This window comes from Bombina bombina, chromosome 5 (genome assembly GCF_027579735.1).
Source record: "Bombina bombina isolate aBomBom1 chromosome 5, aBomBom1.pri, whole genome shotgun sequence".
Lineage (NCBI taxonomy): Eukaryota > Metazoa > Chordata > Amphibia > Anura > Bombinatoridae > Bombina > Bombina bombina.
Genome location: NC_069503.1, coordinates 433478465 through 433494082, shown reverse-complemented (window position 1 = coordinate 433494082; position 15618 = coordinate 433478465). Strand labels below are relative to the sequence as shown.

The window sequence follows — 15618 nt, the reverse complement described above, 5'->3', positions numbered from 1 at the left end:
GATTGAGCTCGCATTCTATTGGCTGTTCCGATCAGCCAATAGAATGCGAGCTCAATCTGATTGGCTGATTGGATCAGCCAATCGGATTGAACTTGAATCTGATTGGCTGATTCAATCAGCCAATCAGATTTTTTTAACTTAATTCCGATTGGCTGATAGAATCCTATCAGCCAATCGGAATTCGGCGGACGCCATCTTGGATGACGTCATTTAAAGGTACCTCATTCCAAGTTCAGCAGTCGGCCGGGATGGATGCTCCGCGGCGGCGGAGCGAAGAAAGAAGATTGAAGATGCCACCGGAAGAATGAAGACTTTGCTGCCGCTTGGAGGAAGACGTCGCCGGAGGAAGAATTCTTCTTTGCCGCTTGGAGGAAGACATCGCCCGGATCGGATCAGGAGTTCGGCCCGGTGTGGTGAAGACAAGGTAGGGAGATCTTCAGGGGGGTAGTGTTAGGCTTTTTTAAGGGGGGTTTGGGTGGGTTTAGAATAGGGGTATGTGGGTGGTGGGTTGTAATGGGGGGGGGTATTGTATTTGTATGCAAAAGAGCTGAATTCTTTGGGGCATGCCCCACAAAAGGCCCTTTTAAGGGCTGGTAAGGTAAAGAGCTTTGAAATTTGTTGAATTTAGAATAGGGCAGGGAATTTTTTTTATTTTGGGGGTTTATTATTTTATTAGGGGGCTTAGAATAGGTGTAATTAGCTTAAATATCTTGTAATCTTTTTTTATTTTTTGTAATTTAGTGTTTTTTTTTTTGTAATTTAGTTTAGTTAATTTAATTGTATTTTTAGATAGATGTTAGTAGTTTATTAAATTTATTGATAGTGTAGGTGTATTTGTAACTTAGGTTAGGATTTATTTTACAGGTAATTGGGTAATTATTTTAACTAGGTAGATATTAAATAGTTAATAACTATTTAATATCTATTATACCTAGTTAAAATAATTAACAATTTACCTGTAAAATAAATATTAACCCTAACATAGCTACAATGTAATTATTAATTATATTGTAGCTATCTTAGGGTTTATTTTATAGGTAAGTATTTAGATTTAAATAGGAATATTTTAGTTTATAAATGAATTAGATTAATTTAATATAAATTTAGTTAGGGTTAGATAGAGTTAATATAGTTAATATAAATACTATAGTAACTATATTAACTATATTAACCCTAATATAATTAGGGTTAATATAGTTAATATATATAATGTAATACCTATATTAACTATAATATACTTAGGGTTAATATAGATAATATAGCTGGCGGCGGGGTAGGTAGATTAAATTAGGGGTTAATCATTTTAATAGAGATGGCGGCGGTGTAAGGGGCTTACATTAGGGGTTAATAATTTTAATATAGATGGCGGCGGTGTTAGGGGCTCACTTTAGGGGGTTATAGATATAATATAGCTGGCGGCGGGGTACGGGAGCGGCGGTTTAGGGGTTAATAATTTTATTAGGTTGCGGGGGGTAAAGGAGCGGCGGTTTAGGGGTTAATAATTTTATTAGGTTGTGGCGGGGTAAAGGAGCGGCGGTTTAGGGGTTAATAGCATTTTTATTGTTAGGCTAGTGAGGGGGGATAGCGGATAGAGGGTTAGACAGTGCGGGCTATGTTAGGGAGGCGTGTTAGACAGTGCGGGCTATGTTAGGGAGGCGTGTTAGACAGTGCGGGCTATGTTAGGGAGGCGTGTTAGACAGTGCGGGTGTTTTAAACTTTAGTCAGGTTTTATAGGCGCCGGCAGTTTCTAACGTGGCGCAAGTCACTGGCGACGCCAGAAATTTGTACTTACGCAGATTTCTGGACATCGCTTGTTTGTGAGACTTACGGCACGTTAGCATCTGACGGCGACCTATATGGGATGGCTCGAGTTGCGAGCTGAAACTGCGGGCGACGCCGGTTCCCTCGCTTGCGCCGCAAACTGCGATCGATATCGGATCGCGCCCCTAACATTTATCATCTAAATTGTTTGCATTCATCAAATCTTGCTCAATGCTCAACCACAGTTTGTCTTTTAGATGAATTATTGTTTTATTCCTAAGGACAAATCACATTTGATGCTTCAACTATGGACCTTGTAGCCCACAAAGAACAAAGAGAACTCACAGTTACTGTTATTTCTTTCTCCTACCCTTCAATTTAGCCTGGGGCTAGTAAAGTAGTAACATTTCCAGTCATAGCTATTATCATTCTTCATATATAGATATACATATATACATATAAATAAATATACATATTTATATATAACAAAATTTATGCTTACCTGATAAATTTCTTTCTCTTGCGATGTATCGAGTCCACGGATTCATCCAATACTTGTGGGATATTCTCCTTCCCAACAGGAAGTGGCAAAGAGAGCACTTTCAGCAGAGCTTTCTATATAGCTCCTCCCCTAACTCCACCCCCCAGTCATTCGACCGAAGGCTAGGAAGAAAAAAGCAGGTGACTGAAGTTATATAATAAAAAATACTACCTGTCTTAAATAGACAGGGCGGGCCATGGACTCGATACATCGCAAGAGAAAGAAATTTATCAGGTAAGCATAAATTTTGTTTTGTCTTGCAAGATGTATCGAGTCCACGGATTCATCCAATACTTGTGGGATACCAATACCAAAGCTTTAAGACACGGATGAAGGGAAGGACAAGACAGGTACCTAAACGGAAGGCACCACTGATTGTAGAACCTTTCTCCCAAAAATAGCCTCCGAAGAAGCAAAAGTATCAAATTTGTAGAATTTAGAAAAAGTATGAAGCGAAGACCAAGTCGCCGCCTTACAAATCTGTTCAACAGAAGCCTCATTTTTAAAAGCCCATGTGAAAGCCACCGCTCTAGTAGAGTGAGCAGTAATCCTTTCAGGAGGCTGCTGGCCAGCAGTCTTATAAGCCAACCGGATGATGCTTTTCAGCCAAAAAGAAAGAGAGGTTGCCGTAGCACTTTGACCTCTCCGCTTTCCAGAATAGACAACAAACAATGAAGATGTTTGACGGAAATCTTTAGTCGCTTGTAAGTAGAACTTTAAAGCACAAACCACATCTAGGTTGTGCAACAGACGGTCCTTCTTGGAAGAAAGATTAGGACACAGAGAAGGAACAACAATTTCCTGATTGATATCTCTATTAGAAACAACCTTAGGAAGAAATCCAGGTTTGGTACGCAAAACCACCATATCCGCATGGAAAACAAGATAAGGTGAGTCACACTGTAAAGCAGATAACTCAGAAACTCTTTGAGCCGAAGAGATAGCTACTAAAAACAGAACTTTCCAAGATAAGAGCTTAATATCTATGGAATGCATAGGTTCAAATGGAACCCCTTGAAGAACTTTAAGAACCAAATTTAAACTCCCTGGCAGAGCAACAGGTTTAAACACAGGCTTGATTCTAACTAAAGCCTGACAAAACGCCTGAACGTCTGGAACATCTGCCAGACACTTGTGAAAAAGGATAGACAAAAGCAGATATTTGTCCCTTTAAGGAACTAGCTGATAATCCCTTCTCCAATCCTTCTTGGAGAAAAGATAATAACCTAGGAATCCTGATCTTACTCCATGAGTAACCCTTGGAATCACACCAGCAAAAATATTTACGCCATATCTTATGATAGATTTGTCTGGTGACAGGCTTTCGAGCCTGAATAAAGGTATCAATAACCGATTCAGAGAAACCACGCTTTGCTAAAATCAAGCGTTCAATCTCCAAGCAGTCAGACGCAGAGAAAGTAGGTTTGGATGCTTGAATGGACCTTGAATCAGAAGGTCCTGCCTCAGCGGCAGAGTCCATGGTGGGTCATGTCCACCAGGTCTGCATACCAAGTCCTGTGTGGCCACGCAGGTGCTATCAAAATCACAGAAGCTCTCTCCTGCTTGATTCTGGCAATCATAAGAGGAAGGAGAGGGAATGGTGGAAACACATAGGCCAGGTTGAAGGACCAGGGCACTGATATCTTGATAAAGCTCTGAAAAGAGCGAAACGTGTCGAGCTGTGTGACTCACTTTACCTATGAACTTATACCATCAAGAATCTGAACATACAGATTAAATCAACATAACCCGGGTTATATATTTCTCTATCTACACCATCATTTGACCATCCTTTGGAAACCTGTAAGGTCTTATCATAACTGCGTGCATAAGCACTAAGTGCAGTTGTCATCTTTTATCACCATTCAAATGGAAAATAAAACTTCAACTGTATGAAACAAAGTAGCGTTTTTTTTTTCCGGAAGACGACCTCCCACGGGGGAGTGTGACGTCAGACGCCGAGCACAGACAGCAGAGTGGGGAGAACTCCGGTGAAACAGTAAGCAGACTTGATACTACAGTCCAAAAATAGAAAAAACTGTAAGTAGAACTGCTTTGAACCAAATACTCGGATAACTTTGACTAAAAGTGTGCTTTTAACAAATCCCATTTAACTCTGGACTCTAATATGTTATTTTTTCACTGCGTGCATAGCACTAAGAGCAGTATACAAATCTCTAAGGAAAAACTACGATATGAATCATTTTAGTACGAAATGCTCTCTATTCAGATGAAGTAGTTACACAAAGTTGGTAGTAAATTGAAGTCACTATTGGGACATAAAAAGTAACTTTATACAACGGATTTATAATTTTAAGTTTCCACACTGAAATATACGAACTTTAGTGTCAACCAATCTGTGTATATACAGCTAGATAATTCTCTATCTCTACTGGTTGTGTACAATATTCAAATTTCTCAGTGTTTTTTAACATTTCTATTGAAAATTATTTTATTAGTTCTATCCTATTTTTATATTTTATTTGGGAGACGTCCCACAGCCGTATCAGATACCAATTGGTAATTATAAATTTATGTTCATTATTTGTTTTTACTAATATCTTTTAATAAATCATATGTAATTGTATTTTTATCTTCTCAAGCAATTCTGTTTTCTTAGTTCACACATTTATTTCCTATACACAGGTTTTTAGTAATTTGAAGTACACCGGCACAGCATATTAGAAGTTTATTATAATTTTTCTAATGTTGTAACAATACACTTATGAACTTATTTTAACATTACACATAACACTGTTTTTTTCACTGATAAATAGATCCACATATGAATTTCTTAAACAGCGGCTCAGCACTTCAATTGGGTTCTTCAAAAAGATTATAGACTCACATAATTTATTTGTTTTTTAATTCGTATTATCCCCCGCACAGTTTAGGCAAATAGCCAACCATATACACTAAGTAATCCTTAAAGTCAAATTAAACACTGATATATAACCACTGATAAGTCACGATCCCTATAACTGGCTAAAGCGCCTTTTCTTATTCCTCACATTTACACACTGGTTTATATTACCACATATTAGATTTGTGGTTTCTACAATTGTATCCAACATTGGAAATATATTTTATTATTGATTATCTGTTTTTTGTATATTTGGGAAATTTGTATCCTCACAATTAATTCTGATCCCTTCAGTTGGTAACAACGCCCCTATATCTCTCCCTTTTTTTAATAGTTGTACGCTTAGCTAGTGTAGAAATAGCTCCCTCCACCTTAGGGACCGTCTGCCACGAGTCCCGCATGGTGTCAGATATGGGAAACATTTTCTTAAAAGTAGGAGGGGGAGCGAACGGTATACCTGGTCTATCCCACTCCTTAGAAACAATATCCGCAATCCTCTTAGGGACTGGAAAAACATCAGTGTAAACAGGAACCTCTAAGTATATGTCCATTTTACACAATTTCTCTGGAACCACAATAGGGTCACAATCATCCAGAGTCGCCAATACCTCCCTGAGTAACAAGCGGAGGTGTTCTAGCTTAAATTTAAAGGCCGTCATATCAGAGTCTGTCTGAGGGAGCGTCTTTCCTGAATTAGAAATCTCTCCCTCAGACAGCAAATCCCGTACCCCTAATTCAGAACATTGTGAGGGTACATCGGATACGGCTACTAAAGCGTCAGAAAGCTCAGCATTTGTTCTTAACCCAGAGCTATCACACTTCCCTTGCAACCCAGGCAGTTTAGATAAAACCTCTGTGAGGGTAGAATTCATAACTGTTGCCATGTCTTGTAAGGTAAATGAAGTAGACGCACTAAAGGTACTTGGCGTCACTTGTGCGGGCGTTACTGGTTGAGACACTTGGGGAGAACTAGATGGCATATCCTCATTTCTTTCTGTCTGAGAATCCTCTAGCGCTACATTTTTAAGCGCTACAATATGCTCTTTAAAATTTATAGACATATCAGTACAATTGGGACACATTCTAAGAGGGGGTTCCACAATGGCTTCTAAACATATTGAACAAGGAGTTTCCTTGATGTCAGACATGTTTAACAGGCTAGTAATGAGACAAGCAAGCTTGGAAAACACTTTATTCAATGTTAAACAACAATTTAAAAAAAAACGGTACTATGCCTTTAAGAGAAAAAAACATGTACACGTTCTGCAAAACTGCTTAAAAATGCAACAAATCCTTCAAATTTTTACAGTATATGTAGTAAGGTTGCACCACTAGTAAAAAAATAAATTAACCCCTTAATAACAAAACCGGATTGACAAGAGTAAAAAACTGGAAAATACACAGTCAGCACCTTGCCACAGCTCTGCTGTGGTGCCTACCTGCCCTTAGGGGTTGAATTTGAGGGAATAAAGCTTCGTTTTGGCCCCAAAATCGAGTCAGGACCCTCCTGTGTTGCAGCTTGCTGTCCAGAATGAAAAACAACTGCGCATCTAAGGCGCAATGTCTATTGGGCCTTAAAGTAACACCTCAAGTGTTAAAAACAGCCATGTGGGATGTAAACCTCAAAATAAGCCAAATGAACCCTCTCAATAAAAAGTCCCAAAACGTTTACCAAATTTCTCAAAAAAAACGTTTGCTCTATTATATAAGTGTCAACCAGCAAAGTAACTTAGCCCTTATGCAAGCTTGTAATACTACCATAAGTGTTTGATTACAACTTACCCTTCCCCTCATGGGGATAATGTCAGCCCTTTTCTTGAAATATCACAGTCTTTCTAGAAAAAAATTACTGAACATACCTCAGTGCAGCATAGCCTGCAAACCGTTCCTCAACTGAAGTTTCCTGCACTCCTCAGCCTCTGTGGGAACAGCAGTGGATCTTAGTTACAAATGCTAAGATCATCATCCTCCAGGCAGAAATCTTCATCTTTTTTCTGCTTGAGAGTAAATAGTACACACCGGTACCATTTAAAATAACAAACTCTTGCTTGAAGAAAATAAAACTAATATTTTGTCACCACAATCACTTTACCCTTCCTTATTGCTTAGAGCCGGCAAAGAGAATGACTGGGGGGTGGAGTTAGGTGAGGAGCTATATAGACAGCTCTGCTGTGGGTGCTCTCTTTACCACTTCCTGTTGGGAAGGAGAATATCCCACAAGTATTGGATGAACCCGTGGACTCGATACATCTTGCAAGAGAAATATATATATTTTAATTAGCGTAGGAACAAAATGGCTTAAAAAATTATTATAGTAATCAAAAATAGAAAGCCTATAAGAGGCAAAAATGGTTCAACCCATAGAAGATTAAATCTTTAAATATTTAAATTAGAAGACAGAATAAATAAAAAAAAAATATCATAGTATACAAATCCAGAGAAAAATATTTGGCTCACAATAAAGATCATGATATTTGATCAAACATCCAAATATGTTTGATCATAACATAAGATATTCAGATACATTTCAGCACTCTTTATAATCATTAAGTCAGATGGTACTGGATCAACTACACCCTGACTGCACACAAAACCACTTTGGGAAAAAAACTCAAGAGGTATACCCTGAATAGGAAGGCTGTATGGGGATCTAAGTTGTCGAGAATCAAATGTCTGCACAACAAGCTCCATAAGCTATCTTTACAATTCAAGCAGACAGTGGTAAATGCGGAAAGTGTCTCATTTGACATGTGCAAACTAAAGATATATATATATATATATATATATATATATATATATATATATATATTTTAAAAATGCTGGAGCACAATTGTAATCACAAGTAGGGCAAACATAATTCCTAGGTAGGTCAGGAAAAAAAATATTGCTATTGCACTTGTGCCAGCTTGTAATAACTAATATTCATTATACTTTCAATGACTAGAGTGCAAAGTGTTAACTCACTCTAACAATTCACGTTCATGGTTAACCCTTGTAATCGAGCGATAAAAACATTCATTCTGGAATTATTAACCAAAGTGAAACACTCTGGTAAAGTCACTGTGACTGCTTATACATGTACATAAACTACACACTGGTCTCTAATACGCCACACTGTTAATCACAACATTTAAAACCAAGTTTTTTTACATTAAACAAAGCAATAAAAAAAATGTATATTTATTAATTTTACAGCATAATACATGTCAATAACACATCATATACAGATGTATTATATACCCATAAAGCCCCAGCTTAAAAATATATCCAATAGTGTTTCTATATATAATTAATTTACAAGTGTAATTATTATTTTGGAAATTAAAATGTTGTGTTTCAAACATGTCAAATGCTATTGCCATTTCAAATTGTACAAACTTGACATTGAAAAATAAAATTTAGTTTGGTATTTTACCCTAGACTGAAATAGTTTTATGTTTAACTAGTAATAAAAGCACACAGATGCTTGAAGCATACTCATAGTATGATTTTCACGTAAGCACAATCTCATGCAAAATACAAGGCCCAATGTTTAATTTTAGTCAGGAACACATTCATTTGTTTCAATTTTAAAATATATGACCAGATTTAAAAACAATATAAATGAAAAGTTAGAAATGATTTCTTCTACCCAAGTACTACTTTAGTAAACTCCATAGTACACTGAAGTGATTTATTGATTTAAAAACAAACGCAGCTTTTTAAAGTGATAAATCACTGCACTTCCAAGTCTTGTGGTTGGTGTATGCACTCTTCTTTAGAAGATACATTGGGTAAATGCTGTGTGACAGTGGCCAGCAAGCTGAGAAGCTGTGGATATTCAGTACACCTGACTTAGCATGTCCAATATATATTTCATTCAAATTTTTCCTAGCTTATTTTTAAAGTTAAACCTCAAAAATAAAACAGCATTGCATTCTGTTTGTTCAAGAAAATCTAAAATTACCTGTATTTTTCGAATGCTTATCTTCTTAATACTCATTTCAGTTTACCTGAAGTCCCCTGAGTCCTTCTTCTCCTGGATGGCCAACATCACCAGGATCTCCTTTTATTCCCTGTTGACAAAAAAAAAGAAATAATTTAGCATGTTTTCTACAGATTCACATTCTTAAACAGCTTTTTTCAAAAATATAAGAGAGGCCAACTTGTAAAGAAAAAGGATCATCTTGATTTTCTATGCTACATCACCTGACACAGTAAACTTCTTTAAACACACCACAAAAGAGGCCCCCCAAAAGGCAGGACACAATTAGAGCTTTTGTATTGGTTTGTTTGACATTTACTAGTATAAGACCCAGTTTCAATAATTGACTTAAGATTAAAAACCTAAGATGTACCTTCTATTTCTCATTAATTTTATATGTAGCTGATTTGTAGAAGTCATTCACATTTCTCCTTTTTGTACATTCTTGTTGTTATCTTGTCCACTCTTTGAGATACAATATAATTGAACATAACTTTTAGTGGTGATGGGTGGCTTGTATTACTGTATAATACAATATAGATATGGAACACTAAAGCTTTTTTTTATTTTATTAATTATTATTAATAACATGGTCTTATCTAGCACATTTTAGTAGGATGCCTGTGTCAGTGCCTTGTGAAATCTGGTACCGAAATATAATAGACTGAAACTTTAGAGCAAGAGTTTATCACCAGTGTGTAGACAATAGAACTGCCAGGACTTTAGTAGAAGATAAAAGTATGAGGTCCAGGTAATTTGATAATTTCACCTTGACCAAAGCCAATTAAAAGTGAGGCTTTTGCAAGTTAGTGAAGAGTTACAACAATATGGGGAGGCATGGCAATATTATAGTGAATTAGTATGTCACACAGACTGAGCAGGATGCTCCAATCGAGTGTACAAACTGCAGCAGTCTTCTGTGCTAACACATGCTGTGAATGGAGTGGGTGGGTGAACGTAAGAAGAACACCCTATGCTCTGGCGTGAAAAATTAAATAGTAGCACATAAATTCCGGGAACTCCAATGGATAAAAAACACAGTCCAGTATTAGAAAAAAAATGTTTAATATAATACAAGGCAAAATCAGTGGACAGTTTAAAAACAAGGTATAAGGGGATCCAACACCCCCACGGCATCAGACACGTTTCATGCCCCTAGGGCACTTGTTCACTGATTGTTTTTTATGGGTTAGGTAACAGCTATTAATAACAATAATCAACCAATCAGTATACACTTATTTGCAAATCAAGAATAATATTAACTTATTTACATAATTGTATCTCAATTTTTTACTGTATATTTTTGCACATAATTTAAATTTTTAACAAACAAGTTCACATAAATTTGAGAATTTAAGCCAAAAGGTATCGTGGTCTCATCTAATTTGGCTTCTATGTTTCCACCTCTAGGATACCAAGGAATAAAATAAATTCCCTGTACTCTTAGTAATGAACTGTTTGAGTTGTGGAAATTCCTAAAATGTCTACCAATTGGAGTTCAAGGGGCCGAATTATCAAGCTACAAATAGAGCTTGATGCCCCTTGTTTAAAGGCCGCTGCTCCATAACTTGTCCGCCTGCTCTGAGGCAGTGGACAGAAATCAACCCGATCGAAGACGATCGGGTATGATTGACACCCCCTGCTAGCAGGCAATTGGCTGCGAATCTGCAGGGGGCGGCATTACACCAGCAGTTCACAAGAACTGCTGGTGCAATGATAAATGCAGACAGCGTATGTATCGTATCATGTCCGCTCGCACATTAATAAATAGGCTCCTTAGAATCAAGGGTCCTCAATGGCCCTGATATGCTCCAAAAATCTGTCCCTAAGGGACCTCTGTAAACTGTTTATTGCATCCCATGCATGTCAATAAACAATTGTATTACAATTGATTAAATAACGAATATTAAAATTTTTGGTTTAAAACTTGGGACTTGAATTTATCACCTGAATAATGTATGTACATGTCTTACATCTGGAAGCACAACATTTTAAACAACCCTTTTTTGTTTCAACCAAGTAGTCTGTTGGATTTTGGGAAGCATTGATAGAGATACAATGTTCCAGCTTTTTGGGGAATACATTTACAGCCATCTTTTACTAGCCTGGACAAAGCAAGATCACTGTGCATGATAGGAAGATGTTGTTTTATAAGGCCACAGATTTGATTGCATTCTTTACTATAATATGTACTAAAATCTGATGATTTAACTAAATACATCTTTTTGTTAATCATTTATATTGCGCTCTTTCTTCTTATATTGTAATAACTTCTTATATTGTTTGTTTTTGTCTTAGTGCATGACAATGTATTAACTACCATTCTATTGTTGGGATTATACAATTATTGTATAATCTAGTTTTTGTGTGCACAGTTAGTATACCTTATTACACAATATTTACCATAAGCATTGGTGATACTGGTTTTAAATTATTAGCAATCATATGTGTTATAAAATTTACCTGTGGGCCTGGAAGACCTCTTTTACCCTGGATTCTCTTTAAAAAAAAAAAGAAAAAAGAAAACATTACTTTTGATGACCAGTGATTAAAATAGAATATGATAACCCATTCATAAACAAAGCTTTGTAATAACTATTTATGTTTTATAATTCAGTTCACTTTATGAAACTTAGAATTACCATTTTCGCTTATTTTTCCACCAAAAAAGAAAGCACATATAAATTAAGCATAGTTATTATATTTCTGATAAATCACTTTCCTTTGAAAAAACAACCACTGCATTATACATTTTTCCAGGGTACATGAAACATTGTTTATTTTTATATTTATGATCGTACTGATTCAAAATGTAGTCTGTATATGTTTCTCTTGCCAAAAAAAGCAAACATATTAGTTGAATGGTGTCATTACATTTGCCTAGATCACTCTTATATTCAATAGTCTTCATGCTAATGTACATGAATATTAAACTGAGATTTATTTTCATTTTTGCCAATTTAGGCCTATTGATAGTATCAATATTGCTAGGCCGTGACAGGATTTGCACGCAATCTGGTATTACAAGTCCATGATAAAACAGAATTACCAGAGAATGTTTAGCGCGGCCGACAATCCTTTAGTGCGCCCCATACTTTCAATGGATCTTGAGACTACATTAAACATCACTCATATTTAGAGATGGGTGAATGTTTTGCAACATTTAAAAAATTAAATTAATTTTAACACATTTTTCCGTTTCGTTTCGCATCTCAAATGTTTGTACAGCATTCTATCATTAATTTAAAGAAATAGTATTTCTAATGCTTTTTTAAAATGTAATATGCTTTTAGAATAATAAATAATTTTAATACAATTATGCAATATTCGAATTAGAAAAAAATATATTAATAAATTTGTTTCTATTATGTATCAATTTACTAAATTCCCTACCACAGCAACTATTGATTTTCTGAATAGTATTTGTTAAATCAAATGTTACATTCAAGATTTTGAATGTGGATATTAAATTTAATTATGAACATTCAAAAACCGGAAATAACATTCAAATTTTCTTATTAATATTCAATTCTCCAAAACAAATGTCCGCAAGAATATTAGTTCTACCAAGCAAATTTCACTTCCACCACTATCACCCATCTCAAATCATATTACAAGTTGAAAGTAATGTGTTGTTATATAGCAGACTTGCAGATGTGAAGTAAAGTGTTAGGGCTAGAATATAAGTATCACAAAACACATGTAAAACATTTAAATAAAGTATTGCACTCATATATATACTCATAGCGCAACTTCAGGTTAACGTGTTTTGAAAGCCAGAGACCTCTGTAGCATGCCCCAAATAGGTCTATGAGGCAAGGGAGTTAGAACAGGCGCTATATCCAATCACCAGATGTTGGCACATCTGAGACTTCCATTCTCTTGCTAAGTTTTTACTTTCAACTTGTAATACAAGTGCAAAATTGATTTAAATTGAGTGCCGTACGCTAATATTTTTGCGCTCCACTTGTAATCTAGACTACAATAAGCAAACTGTGTTACTGGCTAAAATATTTTCAAAATATTCCCATAATTATTTGTGCTATTATTTATAGTAGCAAAAGAAAAAGGGTTTCATGTCCCTTTCAAGATGTTTGATTTATTCGCTATTTTTAACCTTGAAGTATTTCTAACACACCTTCGGCTTTAGAGCAGTTGGTCTAGAGCACAAGCAAACAAAAGAAAAATCTTTATTCCTTGTTTTTACATTGTATTAAGCTAAGACACAATTAATTAAATGAGAGCTGAGCATTGGAGGAAATATAAACTTTAAAAAAAAAATGTGTGTACCATGATATTATCCAAATGGGCTATCAAGTAATCAAGATAACATTGTTAATCTGATTGTAAAAAAAAAACCACAAAATATCCTGAATGTTAAAAAAATTGCTTACAATTTTGCTTTAAAACAAAATGGAATAAATTCCAGTATTTAAATATTCTAGCTGAACTTACTCCACCTCCTCTGGCTCCAGGTGTTCCTGGAGGTCCTTGTGCTCCTTGTTCACCCTGTAATGTAAAATATAAAAATAATAAATATTCAGTATTGACCAAAGGTTAATAATATATTTTGAGAAATGGGTTTGCACATCTATATATTGCTCAAACACTAAAATAATATAGGTGTACAATGGGAGTGGATATTTTATCACAGAGTAATTACATTCTATTTTTTTATTACAACTAGCACTCTGATAACATTCTTAACTGGTCTTAATTAATTAAAGGTTGTTTATGATGTTTCCATAGCAAATACACTTTTAGGATCTGAAGTTACTCATTCATACTTATGTAGGTAATGAACAAAATAACTTTAACATCTAACAAGTACTCTATTATCACCATCTTACTAAAGTGAATATAATTTTATTATACACTTCTCAAGGACACCATATTTGTGTATCTTGCCATTGCACTTGAATATTAAGATGCTTGTGAGATTACCTGAAACATTGGTTGAGAGTTAGACCAACATTTCTCCAACATAGGTGTGTCCGGTCCACGGCGTCATCCTTACTTGTGGGATATTCTCTTCCCCAACAGGAAATGGCAAAGAGCCCAGCAAAGCTGGTCACATGATCCCTCCTAGGCTCCGCCTACCCCAGTCATTCTCTTTGCCGTTGTACAGGCAACATCTCCACGGAGATGGCTTAGAGTTTTTTAGTGTTTAACTGTAGTTTTTATTATTCAATCAAGAGTTTGTTATTTTAAAATAGTGCTGGTATGTACTATTTACTCAGAAACAGAAAAGAGATGAAGATTTCTGTTTGTATGAGGAAAATGATTTTAGCAACCGTTACTAAAATCCATGGCTGTTCCACACAGGACTGTTGAGAGGAATTAACTTCAGTTGGGGGAACAGTGAGCAGTCTCTTGCTGCTTGAGGTATGACACATTCTAACAAGACGATGTAATGCTGGAAGCTGTCATTTTCCCTATGGGATCCGGTAAGCCATGTTTATTAAGATAGTAAATAAGGGCTTCACAAGGGCTTATTAAGACTGTAGACTTTTTCTGGGCTAAATCGATTCATTATTAACACATATTTAGCCTTGAGGAATCATTTAATCTGGGTATTTTGATAAGATTATATCGGCAGGCACTTTTTTAGACACCTTATTCTTTAGGGGCTTTCCCAAATCATAGGCAGAGCCTCATTTTCGCGCCGGTGTTGCGCACTTGTTTTTGAGAGGCATGACATGCAGTCGCATGTGTGAGGAGCTCTGATACATAGAAAAGACTTTCTGAAGGCGTCATTTGGTATCGTATTCCCCTTTGGGCTTGGTTGGGTCTCAGCAAAGCAGATACCAGGGACTGTAAAGGGGTTAAAGTTAAAAACGGCTCCGGTTCCGTTATTTTAAGGGTTAAAGCTTCCAAATTTGGTGTGCAATACTTTTAAGGCTTTAAGACGCTGTGGTGAAATTTTGGTGAATTTTGAACAATTCCTTCATATTTTTTCGCAATTGCAGTAATAAAGTGTGTTCAGTTTAAAATTTAAAGTGACAGTAACGGTTTTATTTTAAAACGTTTTTTGTACTTTGTTATCAAGTTTATGCCTGTTTAACATGTCTGAACTACCAGATAGACTGTGTTCTGAATGTGGGGAAGCCAGAGTTCCTTCTCATTTAAATAAATGTGATTTATGTGACAATGACAATGATGCCCAAGATGATTCCTCAAGTGAGGGGAGTAAGCATGGTACTGCATCATTCCCTCCTTCGTCTACACGAGTCTTGCCGACTCAGGAGGCCCCTAGTACATCTAGCGCGCCAATACTCCTTACTATGCAACAATTAACGGCTGTAATGGATAATTCTGTCAAAAACATTTTAGCCAAAATGCACACTTATCAGCGTAAGCGCGACTGCTCTGTTTTAGATACTGAAGAGCATGACGACGCTGATAATAATGGTTCTGAAGGGCCCCTAAACCAGTCTGATGGGGCCAGGGAGGTTTTGTCTGAGGGAGAAATTACAGATTCAGGGAACA

General features: G+C 36.0%; 1 protein-coding gene across 1 annotated transcript in view; it reads right to left on the bottom strand.

The window, feature by feature from the left end:
- COL6A6 (collagen type VI alpha 6 chain) overlaps nt 1-15618 on the bottom strand; it is a 308945-nt gene that overhangs the window by 139473 nt on the left and 153854 nt on the right. The window contains exons 21-23 of the mRNA XM_053715748.1: nt 13585-13638; nt 11593-11628; nt 9158-9220 (exon numbers count right to left, since the gene is read on the bottom strand). Coding sequence (XP_053571723.1) covers nt 9158-9220; nt 11593-11628; nt 13585-13638 — 153 coding nt within the window. The remainder of the gene's footprint in view (nt 1-9157; nt 9221-11592; nt 11629-13584; nt 13639-15618) is intronic.